Below are 20,216 nucleotides of genomic sequence, written 5' to 3' on the forward strand. Positions count from 1 at the left end.
CACTGACCTTGGTGTCTGCATCCCTCATATATTCTCAGCCTCGTCCTCCTCCTCTAGCAAAACTACTGTGACTACCACCTTTGTTTTGATTTCTTCTTAAATATGTTTTCACAGAGGCGTAACCACCATCTCCAATTAGCCCAGGTTTGGTCAGTGGCATGTCCATCAGCCTCAGAGCCAACAGCAATTGGCTCTGCTGGACATGGTGGAAGCCTCCAGAAGCTTCTCACAGGAGCCATCTTTTTGGCCCCCCCACTTCCAAAAACTGGGCCAAGCAAAACMAACACAGTGGACATCAAGGCTGGGCTGCGAAGGGAAAAACAAGTTCACTAGACTGGGCATGAAGGTTATCTGGTCCTCACATAGGGGCCATACTGGGATTTCTCTGTCCTGCCCAGATGTCCCTCCCCAGCCCCTCAACCCCTTGCCCTCTCTTCACAGCACTATAATTTAATCCAGCATGAGGCAAGGCACAGTTTCAGCAACTGGGGAAGGCTGCTTTTCCTCTTTGCAAAACAACTCATCTTCCAGCTTGAAGCACTCCTGCTGGGATTCTCTTTCCTTGATTTGCATGGTTTCACAGCAACTACCTAGATTTAAAGTCTGGATTTCTTGGCTGTGGTAGCCAGGATCAGAAAAGGTCAGCCAGCAACTGTGTACTTGGATCTGCAAACAGGGTGGTGTTTGAACTCAAACAACTTCATGTTGTCACTTCTGATTTGAGGGCCACGAGAGAAACAGTTATSCAGTCCTGTGCTGTGCATGAGGCCTGGAACAGACTTAAAAAGGAATGGACCACTCTGAAAAAGACAACTTGGCTGAGGAATTGTAAAAGGTTGACAGGATTTTATTGAAGTTGAAAATACAAAAAGGTCAGATTGTCTCCCATCCTCTCGGCATCCTTCCTATCCAGCATATCAAAATGAAGTGTCAAGATGCACAGTGACAGCTCCAGCTCAGCTGTGAGATTGTTGGCCCTAGTTGTGTCCTCCAGCACTCCACAGATGAACGCATCTAAAAGCCATGCCTATTCCTGGTATCTCAGCTTTGAACAGAGGTCCACTTAGCCTCTTCCTGGATAAGAGGCAGATATCAGAGTGCATGCTGACCTAAAGGTCTCTGAAAAATGTTTCAAACTGTGGCTGCTGCATGTTTAAGCTGAATCCTAATACAGTGACTTCCAAGCTGTGGGATGGGTATAGCTACCAGCACACCACGGTGCAGTACACAGGTGGGAACTCAGATTACTATTGGGCATGTTCATGTTACCTTGTTGCTGTTGGTATCCTACCAATGAGATTTCACGGATCCCTGCTCCAAAACAAAGCAATCTAAATCTTCATTGCTAACCACAGTGGGTTAAGAAGCAAGAGAGCAGCAAGAGCATTTCCCTTCATCCTTCACAGCTGCATCACTTCAGGTTCCCAGCATAAGCCATAATTTGTTTCTCACACTGCATTTAAGGCTCTCCATGACAAGCAAGAGACACAGCATGGCTGAGCAGTGGGTTTGGTGCTGCTGAGGCAGAGGTAAATCCACCTCCACCCCAGCCCGATACACAATATTATTGCACAATATGAATGCACAATACCTCCTGTCACAACTGGACCTCTTGCCTGAGACTGCCAGCAACAAAAAACACAGAAGTTAGTTATTGTGGGGTTTTTTTGCAAGAAGTAGATGTCTGCCTAGAACTGTGCTAAGACTGTCACCCTCCTATCATTATCCTCTCATCAGGGCAGCTCTGACCTGCTAGCAGTGTACCTGGGKATTTTTTGCAAGTGATACACTGTAATATTTAAGCACTGACAGCAGGGACTTAAAAAATGGGTCCAGTGAAAGCTGTTAGTCTAGCCATGAAAACTTTGTATCCCATTTGTAACCAGACACATTCTTTGCCCTGTGAAAGCAGGCTCTGAGATGAGGATTACGCTAGCGCACATTTCTCAAGGCAGTATGTTTGCTCAGCTTCTAGCATGCAGAGTTAAAAGTGTGTTCTCATAGCACAAAGCCTTCTGCTGTTCAAGGCATTCGCTATCTCCCTCATGCAATTGGGCAGTATGGAGGTGGCAAAAGGTGYCTCTTCCAAGCATTTCTGTGATGCTGGCTAGCTGCTGAATGCACTAGTCGGGGCTGGTGACTGCACATGGCATTGACCACCACCTACATTGAGTTACATACTTAGGAGAAGGCAATATACCGCTGGAAAGGGTACCCTATTCATTGCCAGCCCATCTGGTAAAAAGTAGAGCAGCTCTTTTACCCAAAAGTCACAGCTGCAACACTCTTCTCTGTTGCTCTGTTGTGCAAAGCCTGTTGCTTCCCCATGGGACAGCTGTGGCCGCACCAACAGGGACTGAGCATCACTGGAGAGTCTGAGCATCACTGGAGAGTCAGTCTGACAGTATTGGCTCCTAGCAGAAATGTTTAGTCAGCAATCTGGGAAGCAAACTTCAGCTTCCCTTTCTTCTCTTTAAGGCTTCTTCTGCAGCATCAGGAAGGTGATTTGGAAGCCCATTACGTATTCTCCATCTTCTGCATCTGCAGGCTGAGTGAYGTGAAGCTGGCCAGGAGGTCTGTAACCTCATCCACCTGATGAAAGAATAYGGGGGGCCATCAGGGAGGGGAATGCAGCTATGCAGCCCCCCACCACCACAGAAGAAATCCCCATACAGCAGGACCACCCTTGAACTAGAATTGCCGTTAATGCTCATGCTGAGCTTATACCAGGACAGGATCCCTTTGATGCCAACAATCATGCAGAAGTGATACTATCCTCATGATCAAACAAGCCCTAATCTAAGGCAATGGGAGCTTCCACTCATTCTTCAGGAGGGTGATGCTTGACCTCCACTCCGTGTGATTTAGCCAGTCCTTAAAATACAAGCATGTTGCTACATTGCACAAAACTCAACAATGGCRTCAGGGCTGTTTCCTCTAAGCCTGTTTCTTAACACCAGTCTTTTGTAGGAAAAAAAACCCAGGCCCTGCAACCCCATGTGGTTGTGCTGATCCTGGCCTTAAACTGACTGTGCCCTCAGCCCATCTGATCCTCAGCTTCCCTGCCGAGCTGCTAGGCACAATGATGCTTTCTGCATTTTGAATTTTTACCTAAAGGAGTACCATGGGTCATCACGTAACTTGCGAACTTAACCCAGTTTGAGCATTGGGGTGCAGTTRCCATCTCCTAAATGCAGGAGTCCCAGTGCAAGGAGGTGAGTCAGAGTATCTCAATGCTGCCTACCTGCTCCTTTGTGCTAGTCATCTGTAGCCTGGAGCAGAGGTCATCCAGTTGCTCCTTTTGCTCATGCCTCCCTAGACGGTCCAGGTATTCCCGCAACATCTGGATGATCTGAAACAAACCGGTGTAAGAGGCAAACATCAGAGAGCTGCACCAGGCTGGGGTGTCTTTACAGGAAAAATAAAATTGCAGTTGAATTGCCAAGTATGTAGCCTTGATGCTGCAGCACATGGCAGAGTACATGACCCCCAGAGACAAACACAGGCAAAGCAACTGCACAAGCACTGATGGCAGCATCAGAGTCCAATGAGTCACCACAGGCGTTCACCAGCCACACAAGGACTAGTTGTGATCCTTGTGCCTGGCTTAAGAACAGGGAAGAGAGATAAGCCCAGCTGCAGCCGCATAAGGTCTAGCCCTGAAAGCACCAAGCTTTTCTTTACGGCTAGTTAGCTCCCCTTGCTGTGAGGAGCAGGGACTACCCATTCCAGAAGGATCCACTTGTGCACAGAGGATAAAAATCCTTGTGGCTATGTGCCTCCCAAAGTGAGGCCCATGCCCCACGCATCTGCAGCTCCAGGAGTGCTTTCCTATTCCATGTATCCACACAATGGAGCAGGGTTGACTGCTAGGAATACAGAGCACRTTTATGCCATAGGTACAGCCTCGTGCTGTGGTCTTTCTCCTGCCACAAGGCATCTGTCTTATATGATGGATGAAGAAAAGAGAATGCTCCATACAGCCCAAGGATTCAGACACTCAATGCATCCTTGACTACCAGAGCCAAGGGAGGGCCTAGGAAAAATGAGAGTAGAGGCTGGGAAAAAGGAAGGTGTCTCAAAAGCAAAGGAAAAATCAAACTCTTCCCACAGCAGTTAAGAGCCTACAGACAGGTATTTCAACAAAGAGTGCAGGAGACTGCCATGGGCTGCACGACCTTACCAGAACATGGACCGTTTCTTTTACCTGTTTCACTTCAAGGCGTACGGCCTCCAGGCTGTGGGAGAGTCCTTCCTGCAGGATATTCAGCTTTGATTTAGCGAGGTGCAGTGGGGTTCTGCCAGCTCGATCCAAGGCATCAACTCTGGCCCCTGTTGGATGCATGAGCAAGGACACTGAGGTCTACCATCAAGATTTGGTGTCCCTGGGGAGTATCAACAGGACAGGGCAGGAAGGGGACAAGCTGTAATTGTTATAGAGGAAATGTTACCTCCGCGCAGCAGCGTGGTGATGACAGGAACGTGGTTCGTGCAGGCAGCTGGGGAGGGAAAACACAGGACACACAACTCAGAGGTACAAACAAAAATCTGAGTTTCTGCTCAGAGCTTTCTGCTTCCCAAAGGGCTTCTTTGTCATGGGAAAGAGGAACAGCCTAAATGCTAAGGTAACCTCACACTCAAGCCTGAGTATTCTCTCTGGAACAGATGCTGCACTCCTTGGGGATGGCAGAAGGAGGGAAATCAATTTTCTCCAACTTTTTCTCTGACCCTACAYATTTGTAAGGAGTAAATCTAATTAAGTGCAGAGTCCCTCCTGGATTCTTACATCTGGGGATACATTCTATGAGGCACAGGCAAGAGAAAGGTGGAGAGGAAAGGAACAGTAAGGTGGTATTAACCTCACCTCTCTGCATGCAAAGCTCATCTATGTGGCACTTACCCAAGTGTAACGGAGTGTTGCCCAGCCCATCTCTCTGGTTTGGGTCAGCCCCATGGTCCAGAAGCAGCTGCACTAGAAGCAAGGAAACAGAGCCACATCAGTCCCTTCCTCTTGCCCCAGAGGTCAGGCCCACATGAGCCACAGGTCCTTGTGTGAGCCAGTAGGCTGCCTTACAGGTGCTTCTGTTTTGCTCATCAGTTTCCTTACTGAGACGTCCCTGTCTCAGTAATGCTGTGCAGGGTTTTGCACAGTAATGCTGAAGGACCCAGCASAAAGCCAGGCAGTGCCACTGCCCCTGGGCTTCCTGCAGCAAAGAACTGTGAGGAAGGACACCCTTCCCTCTGCACCAGTACAGCCCTAAAACTGGGAGGTCCTGCTCTCTCTCCAGCAGGCAGACATGGCAAACACTGGGATCAGAGTTCAGCTGGCAACTTTTGACACAAAAGGAACAGAAAACAGCAACCTCTGCAAAGTGCTGAATCAAAATAAAGAGCACTCTTCCAAGTCCCTGCCACAGAGATGCTGGAAGACAGAACTCCCCATCYCCACTCACCAATGTGATCGTTGCCATTGCAGGAGGCAAAGTGCAGGGCTGTCCGGCCTTTGTCATCCGCAGCACAGGGGTCTGTTCCATCCTCCAAGAGTTGCTGCACTGACAGCACCAAAGAGAAGAGAGCAGGTAAGCTGAGGGGGCACCTTCAGAGAGGATAATGCTGTCTGCTCTTCTGGGGGTAGACACATATGCTGTCAGCCACTAAGTCAACTGGACTTGAACCAGTTCCCACCAGCAACCTAGCTCAACAGAACCAGCCTAAGCAGCATAACCTCCACCCTCTGATTCAGCCTTCAGTACTTCCCACACATTGCCATAAAAGATAAGCCAACAGCTCTAACGGCTAAGGATCCATCTAGACATATCTTCAAGCTCCAAGGACAATCAGCAGCAAATGCCCAGAGAATAGAACAGGAAGGATATGGGGCTAACTCTCAGTTAGCTAACTCAGGGGCTAACTCTGTCTCAGTTTTAGACAGCTGCATTTCAGGCACTTACCAATCTAGAATTAGCATCCTAGTCTTAGTACCTCTCCATGGGCTTTCCCTGTGGATTTGCATGATCCTTTCCTGCACTTGTGTAAACTTTTCACATCAACATGGACCTGTGGTTGGAAGTTTCACAGTGTAACCACAGATAGTGAGAAAAGCCACTTCTTCATAGCTGTTTTGACTATGACCCTTCAATGGTGGCTACGGTTCAGGAAGTAGGCAAGGGAGTGTACTGACCTGCCAAGAGCAGTGCAAAGATACCAGTAAAGGCTGGAAAGATTAAGGGTATAAAAATAGCACTTAAACATGTATAAGGGCAACTGTAAAGGCTATTACTCCTGTTGTTTTGAGATCATCCTGATACAGTAATTGGTGTGTAAAATAAAGCTCATTCCATAGCTGTTAAAAATGCTGACAGGTTCACTATATTTTGAGATCTTTGAAACAGCATATTCTACAAAAGTCAAGACTGTTAAAGGCTTCTGAAAGTCACCATTCATCTCAGCTTCCAAATTATAGCCACCTTTGAATTTCTTCCTGTACACCTTCTACTTCCCAGTGTGATACAGAACTGAAAGGATCACCTGAAAAGATGGAATTGGCATTAACATGGAATGTTTGATACTTCAGAAGAAAGACAGGGAGATTTGCAGTGCCTCAGTAAGAGCCCTYAAGGGGAACACTTAAGCTACTCTTCCCCTGAACCAAGTAGAAAGAACATTACCTCTCCCACCCAGTGTCACCACAGGAAACAGCAAAGATGTTTACTTGTTGATGAAGAATAAATAACCATAAGACAACTTCCTCAAATTGCAGAGTAAACAAAACACAAGAGGATTGTAAACACAGGAACCTGCCTATCAAATCCAAGCTGGACTGAAACTAAGACTTGCATAAAGCTGCATTCTTTCATCCTCCTGTTGGAAACGATATAACTGTTTAATAATTTTACTCAGTGGTTTCAATTAACTTTGAAGTTAATAGTTTCAGTTAATCATAATTTATATATATATATATATATATATACACACACATATAAAAATTATACGCATTGTGTTATTCTTAAATTATTCTTAGCCAGCATTTAGCAATGCCATCATAAGGTACTTTTGTAGGAACACAGCTTGGGGAAACTACTGAAACATTAACTTTTGATAAATGAACTCAGATATGCTTCAATGAACAAAACCAGGGGAAGATGTATTGCTGAGGTTGGACATCTGGAATGTAGAATTTATGGACCACAAGGACTCTGCAGAAACCAGAAGATAAAGAAGACACTAACAAAGACTCAGTAAAGGTGTTGGAAAGTGCCTACTGAAAGAAAAAGATACTAAAAAGACTAAAAATATGGACTAATTAGCATGAGAAGCAAGAAATCAATAACCAATAGAGGACASAATATTAATTAATGAAAGAGAATTATATAACTTAGAACTGATGAACATTAATTTTTTTGTTTGCTAAATATGTATAAGTGAAAAAGTTTTATTCCTTTGCCTTGAGAAATATGTGAATTTTGTCAGCCACACACACCCCTCCTGGTCAACAATAAAGTAATGTTTTACTCACTAACACTAAAAAGGTATTTTTTATATATATTGTAAAACTATATAAGTGACTATCAAAAGGTGTGGTTCGAGTCCTCACCCTCTGCTTTGTTCACAGATTAGTTGGACACAGTGCTGCTTGCACAAAGAACCACGTTGTGGACAGGTTTTGCCCAGATATTTCTGTACTTATTAAAGCCTATGTTATGTGTTAGTGCTGGAAAATGTGGGAATGTGGTAAGGTTTGCTAAAGGTATAAATTGCCTTTGTATGAAAATTCATTTGTGGTAAGAGTGTTSAAGCAGTTGTAGGTTTACTGTGAATCTTACAGTATTTGGTGTGTACTGTTTGTTTTTCAGTAACGTAAATGTAAATTATTAAAGTGAGGATTGTTTGCTCCGATCTCTCCCCGTGGCGTTAGCACCGCAGCKGCTGCCGTTTTAGTGATTGGAATTGTATTTGTGTGCGTAGAGCGCTCTCTACTGCCAGTTTTAGTGCTTGCTGAAATTTATATTTACTAAGTTTTTCTCCTCGAACCGGGAAGAGGGGGAAAACCCAAATGTTCACCTTTAGGTTGTATTTTGCAACTGGGAAGAGTTTAAAAGAAATTTTTTTAACTCGGAAACAGTTAACAGAATATTGTATCTTCTGCTGGTCAGTTTATTAGATAATCAAGAAAAATGGCTAGTTCCTGGTAGTTTACCACAATTATTTACAGCTGTTATTTTGCCAAAATAAAGAGAAATTGAATGAGATACCGTACGTAGTAAATCAAGTAGCAATGAGACAAGTAGCCAAAGATAAACACCGAGAAATACACTGGAGAGCAGAAGCTATTAAAGGTGAAGCATCAAGTAATTAGTTTAAAAATGACAGGAATAATCAAAAGTGTAGTCAGTAAGTGTTTGGAAAACAATCCAAAGTCCTACAAAAGACCTCCTTTAGAGACTACAACAAGAAGAAAATGTCCTGGAGTTAATAGGCAAATTGATTTTTCTGAGTTACTTGGACAAGAGGGATATTAATACCTGTTGGTTTTAGCTGACACATTTTCTGGATGGCCTGAAGCTTTTCCTTGTTGTACCAACAAAATAAGAGAAGTTATCAAAATACTATTAAAATATAGTATTTTGATATAATACTATAATACCCTGATCTGGAATTTCATTGGGAATGAATGATATATATGATATATGATATGATATATGTCTTATAACAAGACACAAATGAAATTTTTGCATTTTATTGTCTTACGTTTTGCTAGACACTTAATGATTTAAGTGGAACTAATCTTAAAGGAAAGTTAAGGTCACTTCTAAAGGGGGGAATTGTTGGAAATGACAGAACATTAAAATAGTTTCAGTTAAAGGTTTTAATTGTATTTTAAATTAATTGCTTAGACATAATCAATATATATTTATTGATTATAAATWATGTGTTATCATATTGCTCTTAGCCAGCATCTCACAAAGTTATCATAAGTTACTTTTGTAGGAACACAGCTTCGGAAAACTACTGAAACTTCAAGTTTTGATAAACTAACTCTGATATGCTTCAATGAACAAAGTCTGGGAGAAAAAGATGTATTGTTGAGGTTGGACATTTTTAACGTAGAATTTACAGGCCACAAGCACATTTTGCAGAAACCAGAAGAAGGTAAGAGACCATCTCTGGCCCTGGTTCTAACCTGCTGGGTCACACTGCTTCATCATACAGGGTATGGCATAGACGATCCTAACTTTTCCCCCAAATAAAAACATTATTCTCTTGCTGCTAACAACTGGGTAAAAAAAAACATATCAAAACATCTGGAACAATGCAGTGCTGATTTAGCTCCAGGCAGATGGAAAACTAACACTATGAACTAGATGTAGGGGAAAAGTCAACACTATAACCAGCCCCACTCTGCTCAAAGAACAAACCTAGGCTTCAAAGAAGCATTTTCTAGATCTGAAGCATCTAAAGCACCCTGTCCACAAACTATCTGCACCCTCTTCCTCCTATCCTGAAGTAAGAGTCTTTGATATGCTGCYCTYCYAAGAAGTCCTAAGTGGGACTGATAGAAGCCTTACCTGTGTCCAAATCATTGCTATTGGCAGCCTCACGCAGTCTTTTCAGAGCTGTGGGATAAAGAAAATAATTATTAGAAAGAGGAAAAAGGCACGTTTCCCTACTGAAACACCCCATCCTGGTGCTCGAGCACAGGTACGGGGCCAAGTCACACTGCTGCTGGCTCAGTCCAGAGGAAGGGAAGGAGGAGATGAAGACACCAGGTAAGAATCGTTCTCCTTGTCTCCTCCCAAAGTCGGTCACGAGCCCGCCCACTCCTGAAGGGCACCCTCCCCTGATAGGACCGGAGAAGCCTTCCCAAGACGCCCACCCAAYAGATCGGACCTCCCTCCCGATGTCCCGTTCGGAGCCGGCCGAAGGAAGGGTGGTTCCGGAGCGGGACATGGACTCTCCGCCCCCCGCCGCTCACCGTACGCCTCCTTGCCCGTAGGCCCCAGCCGGCGGTGCAGGCGGGCGGCCCTGCGCAGGCGGCGGGCCGGGATCTTGCCCGCGGGCTCCTCCCGCTGCCACAGGACGTGCAGGTAGCCGAAGGGTCCACCCGGCTCCAATGACGGCAGCATGACGCGCGGCTCTGGCTCTGGTTCTGGCTCCGGTCCCGGTCCCTGTTCCGGTCCCGCGCCGGGCGCCGCGTCTGCCCCACCGCCACCCTCCATCCCGTCACGGCCCGATCCGGGGAGAGGGGCGGGGCGTCACCATAGCAACAGGGCGGGCCGTGACCTCTCGGCCAATGGACGGCGACACAAGCTGCGCATACAGCCAATGGGGAAGAAGCGGGTGGGAAAGAGGCGGGGCGGGAAGTGGAGGCTATGCGCAGGAGAACCTGACGGGCAGACGTATTACCCAATCAGATAGAGGATGGGGCCGCAGCCCGCCCATGACGGCTCAAGCGGCCCAAGACAGGCAGTTGTTTTAACCAATAGAAATAGCTCAGCCTTCGCAGTGCCCCCCTCCCGGCACCTTGTGTCCGCGCCGGGCCGGGCCCGAGTTTCCGCCCGGAGCCCTTTCCGTGCACGCCGCCGCCATGGCCTACCCGGGGGAGGACTACGACAACGAGGTGCGGGCGGAGGCGCGGGGGCTCGGGGGGGAGCGGGGGTCGTGTCCGGGCTGTTCGCGGGGACTCATTGCCACTCTCTCCCCACAGGCCGCTTACGACCCGTACGCGTACTCCAATGACTATGATATGCACACGGGTGAGTGTGAGGGCCCCAAGAGCGCCCCGGGCCTGCTTGCGCCCGGCTGGGTCTGTTGGCCGGGCGGCTGCCTCACTGCTCCTCCTTATCCGCAGGAGACCCGAAGCAAGACCTGGCCTACGAACGCCAATACGAACAGCAGACCTACCAGGTGATCCCCGAAGTGATCAAGAACTTCATTCAGTATTTCCACAAGACAGTGTCAGATCTCATTGACCAGAAGGTGTACGAGCTTCAGGCCAGCCGTGTTTCCAGTGATGTTATTGATCAGAAGGTGTACGAGATCCAGGACATTTATGAGAACAGGTATAGTACTACCCTTCCAGCGAATGGAAATCGYTGTTTAAACTGTGATGCCCTTAAGAGGAAAGGCTGATTATTACCTGTGCCGTTCCAAACTTGGGCTTTCTTTAAAACAGGCTTGGTTTGATTACTGGGAAAAAAATAAACCCCAGATATATTCAGCCCATTAGGCTAACATAAGTGTCGGTGAGTTGTAACCTGCCTGAAGAAAAGCATCAGCCCTGGCCTAACAGGTGGGAAGGCTGCAAAAGGGAATCTCAGTCATGCTAGTCAGAAAGCTGTGAGGTGTAACTTGTGTCTCTTCGCAACAGCTGCTTCCACTCCTGCTTGTAGCTGTGTCATCATAAAAGGAATGCAGAAGTGGCACACAGGGTTGTTCTGAGCCTGAGGAATAAATTGAAGTCTGATTGCTTAGTTTGCAATTCTTATTCTTTGCTTCAAMATTGGGCTTACTACCCGGGGTTGGTGGTGCTGCTTAGCTTTCACCAAGTCCAGGGCCTCTCTGTTGTCATCTCTGACTCCAGCACTGTCATACTGAGAGASAAGTGGCTTCTCATACCACATGTGTGTCTGTCTTTCAGCTGGACAAAACTGACAGAAAGGTTTTTTAAGAATACTCCATGGCCAGAGGCTGAGGCCATTGCTCCTCAAGTTGGAAATGGTGAGTCTTCCACTTTCTCTTTGGCTGTCAGAGAAAGAAGGAATAGAATCAATTCTGATCCCGAATTAGCAGGGGCACAGCGTTGTTCCTGCCTGAGTCAGTCGCCTTTGTTTGCTCTGGCAGCTCCTTCAGCAGATGCCTGTCAAGAAATCAGACTTGAGCAAAGTGTCTTTTTGTGCCTCCCTTTATTGTTGTGGCAGGAGGCTGATAGGCCTTGTGGCTTGCTAATGTCTCCTTCTGTCATCTTTTCCAGATGCTGTTTTCTTGATCCTTTACAAGGAGCTGTACTACAGGCACATCTATGCCAAAGTCAGCGTGAGTGTTGGCCCTGTGTCTCCTTACAGACTGTGTGCTGGCTTCTCTGCCAGCAAACTTGTCAAATTTTATTGCYACTACAGTATCAATGGTCCCCTAATCTTTGCAAGACAGGATTGGATGGGTTCATGAGCTATAAGTCAYGTTGGTTTTAGGGAAGTTTAAAATTCTTGCCTTTACTTAGTATAGTAAGGATTCACTGATTGCTGAAAAGCAAGAAAGACTTGACTGTCTGCCTGAGCATTGTTAGCTCTCTCTTCAAGCTTGGTGGTGATGAGTGTACAGGTTTCCCTGGTAGCTCAGATGAATTAGGAGACTGGATCTGAGTTTTCAGGAGGCTGTTTGTTGCTAACATCAAATGTAATGGTTAGTGAGTTAGGGAAGAAGGGGCTGTTGGAAGGTAATTGAATTTTCCTTTTTATTGCTTTTGTGTGTTTCTTTGTGGCTGTTCTTCAAATGAGCAGGTGGGTGAGAAGGGATGTTACAAGAGGAAGATGAATTATTTGTAATTAAAAACCTGACATTGGATCGGAGCCCAATGATGGAAGAGGGAAATATGGATGCCATGAAGGATGGAGAAGAATGAAATGAAAGGAGTAATGCTCTGTGAAACAAAACAAACCTTGCCTTTTTTTAAGCTGCTTTGAAAGCAGTGGGAAAATTATAGTATTTGGTTCTTAAAGGAAAAAATCTGAACAGATGAGTGACTTAGGGGTAAATAAGTAATAACTGCAATTTTTATGTGGACCAGAGGGTGGAGAAATGCGCACTTTTAAAAGGCTACTGTGTTAACTCAAGCCAGGCTTTAACAAGAGGAACTGGTTTCTCAWGCTGTGCTGTTAGTGATTCTCAGACTCAGTGTCTCCAGCTGAAACAGGAACCAGTAGGTCAAAGTGTTTAGAAATGCTGTCCAGAAACAGAATTGTTCGTTTGTTAAGGCCTCTCATGAGTAGAGAAGGAAGGGAAGCTGATTAAGGTAGTAGAAAGTTCTTAAGTGTGAACAGCAGAGACGAACAGGGAAGGTTAATGCAGAATATTTACAGGAGGTTTGACTGTTCAGTCRTGCCGGGAGAAGCTACCTGTACAGGAAAAGTCATCCCTGTTCTGTGGGACAATAGTGCTACAGTTTCAGGTTTTCTGGGTGATGTCCTAGTTGAATACTGGCTCTAGCACTCTTCAGCTATTGTGACTGTCCTTATGCTGTTGCGTGTGAACTCCCTCCTGCCCTGCTTGAAATGAAGGAGACTGTACTGACTTCTTTTCACAGGGGGGGCCCACACTGGAGCAGAGATTTGAGTCCTATTACAACTACTGCAATCTCTTCAACTACATTCTCAGTAAGTTGCTGCAATTTATTTCTGTTGTCTGTTTTGGAGAAAGAGATTGGATGGAGAGGGCAGAGCTGGAGAAAGGGTCAGAAGAACTGCAAAATAYTTGTTCATAAATAATAGAGTGAAAGGTAGTCTATAAACTTCGCATGTTTGAGTTTGTTGAATGAAAAGCAATTTACATCCATGAATTTAAAACCACAAAAAGCAGAAATAGTTTCAGTGCTTTCTGAAATACTGTAAAAAACAAAACTTACTTAGCTTTCTGTCTTGCTGTGAACTGCTTCACCTATCTTTTGTAAAAAGTAAAATAAAAGTGTAAGCTAAAGAAAACTTGCAGTGTTTCACAACTGTTTACTGTTAACTCCCCTTGGAACAAATATTAGTGTCAAGCCTCATGTGGAGAATGGATCAGTTAGGATAAACCTCTATCATCTGTGTGCAGTTTCTGAGAGTTGATGCTGSTGAGCAGTCACACTCTAGAGATTAACCCTGTGCACGTTCACAGTCTTTGAAAGTGAAGGCAGTTGAGGTAGTCAAAGCTACATATCACTGCCCTAGTGGAAGCTTCATTCATCTGTTGCTACATCTCCTATTTCAGGGAAATTCTTGTGTTCTTTTATTTGTCTATTCCTCCAGTTCTGAAAATGTTATTGCTCAAAGTATTAACCCTCTTATCTATTCTCCTGCAGATGCTGATGGCCCTGCTCCTCTGGAACTGCCCAACCAGTGGCTCTGGGATATCATTGATGAATTCATATACCAGGTACATGACTATAAAACTTTGCCATTTTGGGGTGACCTTCCCTTTACTAGTTGTATAAATTTTCCGTGTCTTCCTTTACTGTGATTTCTATAGCAAGGGTACCATTGCAGTTTGAAAATCTTTGATGATCACTGTTACTCTTGTGTTACCAGGTAGATGAAGTACTTTTCAATGTACAGATTTTTAAATTACAGGGTGCTCTTTGAGGAGTCCTGAACTTTTGTTTCAGAACAGAAGTTCTGTCTTAGTCAGTAGGGCCTTTATGCTTGCACTGAGAGACTGATGACCTGATTTGAAATAAGCTATGATCTGACATCCTGACATAAAGAAATACTTTTCCACTTACTGTTCTGAGTGAAGCAGTACAGATGTCAAATGTTATTGGTTTTTTCTCCATAGAGAATGTATTCCTTTTTCTGTAACTTTTTATTATAGAGCTGCCTGGAATTCCTCAAGTGTTGTCYTGTCAAGCTTGAGAACTAAAATGATGTGTACATGTAGAGAAAAAACATGTGTGTATGCAAACACAATTTGGTTGTTCTCTGCCTGTTCAGACAGAAAATTTGTGTTTATTTGCCTGTCCTAATTGTTTAAGAGATCATTTTCTGTTTCAATCTGTCTCCTGGCCTTTTCCTTCTSTACTGTGTAATTTTTTAAGTGCTTTAAAAGTGGTATAATCTGCTATTTTGATTTCAATGTGATGTCACATGAAACCTTGTTTTTGSTTGCAACTTGTTGTTTATTGTAATGCATTTGTGTGAACAAGCTGTAAGCTAAATGCACTTAGCTGAGCATCTCCAAACAAGCTGCTCATCATTGAATCTCTGCTTTTTCCTGTAGTTCCAGTCTTTCAGCCAGTATCGCTGTAAAACAGCCAAAAAGTCTGAAGAGGAAATTGATTTCCTTCGTTCCAACCCCAAGATCTGGAATGTCCACAGTGTCCTTAATGTGCTGCACTCTCTGGTGGACAAATCCAACATCAACCGACAGCTGGAGGTCTATACAAGTGGAGGTGAGCTTTGGCTGGTGCCCAGCAGGACTCGTGTCTCTGCTGCCTTGCTTTGATTTGGCCCAACATGGTTAACTTTGTTTGGAAGCTGGATCAAACCCATAATCGATGGATTGGCTGGGCAAAGGTTCTGTTGGCCTTAGGTGAGAAGTGCCAGTGATTGCATTTCAGGCCTTGCTCCCTTTGCTTTTAAACACAAAAGTATTGAAAGGGTAACTTCTTGTAGGATGGCACTGTGGTTCCTTTTTTTCCTAGGTGACCCTGAAAGTGTGGCTGGTGAATATGGGCGCCACTCCCTCTACAAGATGCTGGGCTATTTCAGCCTGGTAGGGCTGCTGCGTCTGCACTCTCTGCTGGGAGATTACTACCAAGCCATCAAGGTGCTGGAGAACATCGAGCTCAACAAGAAGGTAATAAAACACATTGTAACCTTTCTTTTGCAGTATTGTAAATGCCTTTGCTCAAATATGCTGGTGAAAAATTGCTATATTGAATTTTCCAGCTGATGAACTGTTTGTATCCACTGTGGTTGTCAGGAGTTTGTAATTGAGCACAGCTGGCACTAAATCAAGCCATATGATAATTCCTGATGCTGTTGAAGTACAATTGCCTAGTTTTTTAGGAGGTTTGCTGTGTTATGCAAGGCAGTGTTGTTACAGAGAAYACTGTTGGAACTGCAAGTGTTAGTGCGGTGGTAACTGCCTGAATTGAATACACCATTCTTACCTTTGTCAGTGGCTCTTTCTCATATTTTTGACTTCCGTTCTCACTGTGCCCACTCACACCATGTGTGTTTTTGCCTTCAGATTGGGTGCTGCTTGTGGTTAATAATACAGCCTAGCTGCAATGGGCTTGAGCCTGGGCTTGGCACAGATCTACATATGTGCTGTCTGGCACAGGATGTGGAATGAAATAGGGGGAAAGGGAACTGAGCAGAGCAATGTTAGGCACAGTGCAGGAGTCTTCTGCTTGCAGGAAGCTGAAACTGGAAAACATAGGAAATTAGATGATCTAATAAAACAGTGAGGAAGCTGCTGCAGGGGTGGGTGGGAAGTGAGGTATCCTGAATTAACCCTCTCTTTTCTATATTTGGGATGGGAGTGAAAGCAGAGGTGGTTGGAYTCTGGATAGCAAACAGTTTGGATTGCTGTCTCCCCTCTAACATAAGATGTTACTCCTTCCTTCTCAGAGCATGTACTCCCGGGTTCCTGAGTGCCAGGTGACCACCTATTACTACGTAGGCTTTGCATACCTTATGATGCGGCGTTACCAGGATGCCATCCGTGTCTTTGCCAACATCCTCCTCTACATCCAGAGGACCAAGAGCATGTTTCAGAGAACCACCTACAAATATGAGATGGTAAGAGATAGAATAGACTAGACTTCCCAAAAGCGAAAGCTGCTGTCTTCTTTCCTGTTCCTCCACTGTCACTTGATAGCTTTTGTCTAATAGTCCAGCTTTATYTTCCTGGACTTTGCTGGTGGTGGTGACTGGGGATCCTCTGAACTCCTTTGCTATGGATGACAATATTTTCTCTTAGCTATGTCACTAGTTACTTTGGGTGTTCCCCGTACTGTTGTCCCAGGTCCATCTGCCTCTAGSAAGGTTTTTTAATGAGTATCAGCTGCTAATAATACTCTTGTTGATGTTCCTTCAGACTCACTTATGTTCCTAGTCCTGTCCTGCACTTCACGTTGCAGTCATTGTCAGATACATTTCCCTTATCTGATAATCATTCACAGACATAGCTGTAACAAAGCTCCTTTCTACTTAAGCTGTCTTACGACTGGTTTTGATGCCTGTTTTACCTGATGTCCGCTTTTTATCCTTATGATTAATTTCTAACTCTTTTTTTAGCCATATCMTGCTTGACTTAATTCCATGACACTTCAAAAATTTGATGTGTCTGTTGCAGCCGCACAGCTGTCTATTTCATCCCACACTCAGATTTTCATTCTCARTCTTTTCATCACTCACCTCCCTGATAACTGTCTCTTGCCAGATGTTATTAAACTGTCTATCTTCTCTTCATGTTTTTGTACCAAAACAATCAAACACATCCAGGCCATCTGGGTTCTACATGGCTCTGGATGCATTCACTCTGCACCTTCCTTTTGTCTAGCCCAGTTTTTTTTTTAATAGGAGCCTTGATATGTCTGTCATTCATCCATCTGCTTTGCCCAGAGGCACTGCTTTGTGCTGTCCCCCTTGAGCATTAGGACCATCAGTGCTCTCTGTAAAGAATCTTCCTATGCAAAGTGCAGCTCCCAGCTCCCTTGAGCACCCTAAAGCCTGAGCACATGCTGTGGGGCTGACAGGGTCTCCTCTCTGTCTCAGATTAACAAGCAGAATGAGCAGATGCATGCACTGCTGGCCATCGCCCTCACCATGTACCCCATGCGCATAGACGAGAGCATCCACCTGCAGCTGCGCGAGAAGTACGGGGACAAGATGCTGCGCATGCAGAAGGGCGATGCACAGGTCTATGAGGAGCTCTTCAGTTACGCTTGCCCCAAGTTCCTCTCCCCCGTGGTGCCCAATTATGACAACGTCCACCCCAACTACCACAAGGAGCCCTTCCTGCAGCAGCTCAAGGTCTTTGCTGATGAGGTTCAGCAGCAGGCCCAGCTCTCCACCATCCGTAGCTTCCTCAAGCTCTACACCACCATGCCTGTGGCGAAGCTGGCTGGCTTCTTAGACCTCACAGAGCAGGAGTTCCGTATCCAGTTGCTTGTCTTCAAGCACAAGATGAAGAACCTGGTATGGACCAGTGGCATATCTGCCCTGGATGGGGAGTTCCAGTCTGCCTCTGAGGTTGACTTCTATATTGACAAGGTTGGTATCTGCCACTTGCTGGCTGGGAAATTCTTTCACCCAAGAATTCTGCAATTGGCAGCACCTAGTTTTGCTCCATTCTGTGGGAAGCATTCCTTCTTCCATTGCCATGTATAGCTTGGCTGCCCACAATGAAGTTACAGCCCTGCATAAAAAGAGTGTTGGGTGAAGAGTGATCGAATATCACAGGCAGCTTTAGCAATCAGTGTACCTAGAAAACATACGCTTCCCCAGGACAGAAGAAACTGTCAGTGGTCTGGGAGGTGGTAATTGACTGACAGATAATGCTGCTGGTGGTGTGTCAGGTAGAATTGTACTTGTGGGGTGTCCCCGTCTCATCTCTCCCTTATTTGACAAAGCAGAGGTGTTGCTTGGTCACGTTACGGGTCTGCTTTGCACTGGAGCAGAATTTAGCTAAGGTTGCTCTAGGAGGAATCTAAACACAAGGTGTGGCTCTGTCACCATATGCCCTTGGAGCTCCAGCAGCAGGAAGTATAACAAAGAGTCTTGCAGGACTTTATTTTCAAAGAAGATAGCAGTAACTGTTAGGTTTCTTGCTAGGAAGACCAGGTTGCTCCTTGTTCTTGGTCCTTGTAGCACACTGCTTGCAAGGTCTCATGCTGTGTCTCAGCCCAGCTCTCCTGGTGTATAGTGTGACTGAAAAGAGGGAAGCATGARCTGGGGTTGGAACTGCGAAAGTGCATGCAAAAAAGTAGAAGGGGTAAGAACGTGGAAAGTAAATACAGCGTTAACTGGGCACCCATCCCAGGCAAAGGTTTAGGAAAGACCGCTCATGGAAAATGGAATATTGTTATGGGACTAGCACAGGTCAGATATGTGTGATGCTGAACCAAGTCTGGGGTGAAGCCCCTTAGGCTGATCCTTATGTGTGGCAATTCTTGCTGCCTCCCTGCTAGCACGGTCCATTTCCAAATCTTGTGCTGTTCCTTTCCCAGGACATGATCCATATTGCAGACACAAAGGTCGCTCGACGCTACGGGGACTTCTTCATCCGGCAGATCCACAAGTTTGAGGAGGTGAGGCCTGGGCGGGAGAGCTGTGTAGCACTGCAGGAAACATGGGGCAAGAACTGTGCTGTGCAGGCTCTTGAGAGTCCACACTTGTGAGACAGCTGTGTAATTCCATGCTGGACTGAGCCCTGGCTCTGTAAGGCACTGGGCAAAGGCAGGTGTTCTAAGCAGCAGCTGCTGGCCTTTGAAGAATGGTGTGTTTTTGTGAGAAGTGAGCCACACTGGAAAAGGAGGAGRGTTTTACTGTCCAGGAATACTGGACATTATCCATTGTCCCTAGATAAATGCAATGTACCTAGCAGTAACACAACAAAAATTGTATCTGTAACTATAACTATGGCTCTAGAAAATGGCCTCAAAGATTTCTGGAGCATGGCTTCAGCATTGCACTTGGCCAGGAGGTGATATTCTGTCACTGCTTCACTCTCCTCCACCAGAGGTTGTTCCGCACTGAAAACTCAGAGGATAAAATTCTGAGATTTGGGGATTTGATACAGGGTTGTGATACCACTGCTGCAAGTTATATCCTCTTTTCTCCTCGCATTTTGCTCTGCTGTCTTGGAGAGGAGAGAGTTCTCCTTATTTTCCTTCTTGACACACTGCACTTGCTTGAGAGCTCTCTTTGTCAGTGAGTTGGAGAGGAAGGAGTTAAGAGGCATTGCATAAAGTCTGCTGAGGGGAACAGTAGTGTATATCAATCACWGTGTACTTTTCTGACCTTTGCTTTCTCTCATTCCAGCTGAACCGAACCCTGAAGAAGATGGGCCAGAGACCCTAACGTGGAYGCAATGCAGGCCTGGGCAGAGAAGTGGGTGGGAGAGATTATTCTCTGTGTTAAGGGAGGGGAGCTCAGGGTTCTGGCATTTCTGGAATCTYGTGTGACTCCGAAGAATTTTTGTATTTAAATGTGAAGATTTATTTGGCTCAAACTATCCTACAAAGGACAAGACATCTAATAAATTAGTGGAATTTTCCTGATTTGTACTCCTGTATTTTTCCTCTGTGGAAGAATATAACTGCATCTGTTGACAACGGGCAGCTGCTTTTGGTTTGTACTCTTTTTGGTCTGTTGCTGCAGGTAACAACAGGAAGCAGATTTCTTTAGGTGCTCTGTACATTCACTGTGCACAGCAAGCAGGGAAGGCTGCAGAAGTGATTAACAGGAACAAAATGAGCTGTTCCACAGTGTCTTCACAGGACATGGAAAGAGGTA

The 20,216-nt window shown here is 45.4% G+C and overlaps 2 protein-coding genes across 2 annotated transcripts; one reads left to right on the forward strand and one right to left on the reverse strand.

Moving 5' to 3' along the window:
* Nucleotides 1-819: 819 nt before the first annotated feature.
* Nucleotides 820-10,257, reverse strand: ANKRD54 (ankyrin repeat domain 54). The gene is made up of 8 exons (XM_057388165.1): nt 9,974-10,257; nt 9,567-9,614; nt 5,454-5,552; nt 4,901-4,972; nt 4,452-4,499; nt 4,208-4,332; nt 3,245-3,352; nt 820-2,592 (listed from the first exon to the last, which is right to left on the reverse strand). The coding sequence occupies exons 1-8, from the start codon at nt 10,215-10,217 to the stop codon at nt 2,518-2,520; spliced, it is 819 nt and encodes a 272-aa protein (XP_057244148.1). The 5' UTR covers nt 10,218-10,257; the 3' UTR covers nt 820-2,517.
* A 240-nt stretch (nt 10,258-10,497) lies between these two features.
* Nucleotides 10,498-19,977, forward strand: EIF3L (eukaryotic translation initiation factor 3 subunit L). Its single transcript, XM_057388154.1, has 13 exons — nt 10,498-10,618; nt 10,706-10,754; nt 10,850-11,060; nt 11,639-11,718; nt 11,972-12,033; nt 13,301-13,370; nt 14,054-14,127; nt 14,968-15,139; nt 15,392-15,546; nt 16,326-16,496; nt 17,475-17,972; nt 18,929-19,009; nt 19,743-19,977. The coding sequence occupies exons 1-13, from the start codon at nt 10,586-10,588 to the stop codon at nt 19,779-19,781; spliced, it is 1,695 nt and encodes a 564-aa protein (XP_057244137.1). The 5' UTR covers nt 10,498-10,585; the 3' UTR covers nt 19,782-19,977.
* Nucleotides 19,978-20,216: the final 239 nt, after the last annotated feature.

This window comes from Malurus melanocephalus, unplaced genomic scaffold, assembly GCF_030028575.1.
Source record: "Malurus melanocephalus ecotype Western Australia unplaced genomic scaffold, MMel_1.1 scaffold_17, whole genome shotgun sequence".
NCBI classification, from domain to species: Eukaryota; Metazoa; Chordata; class Aves; order Passeriformes; family Maluridae; genus Malurus; species Malurus melanocephalus.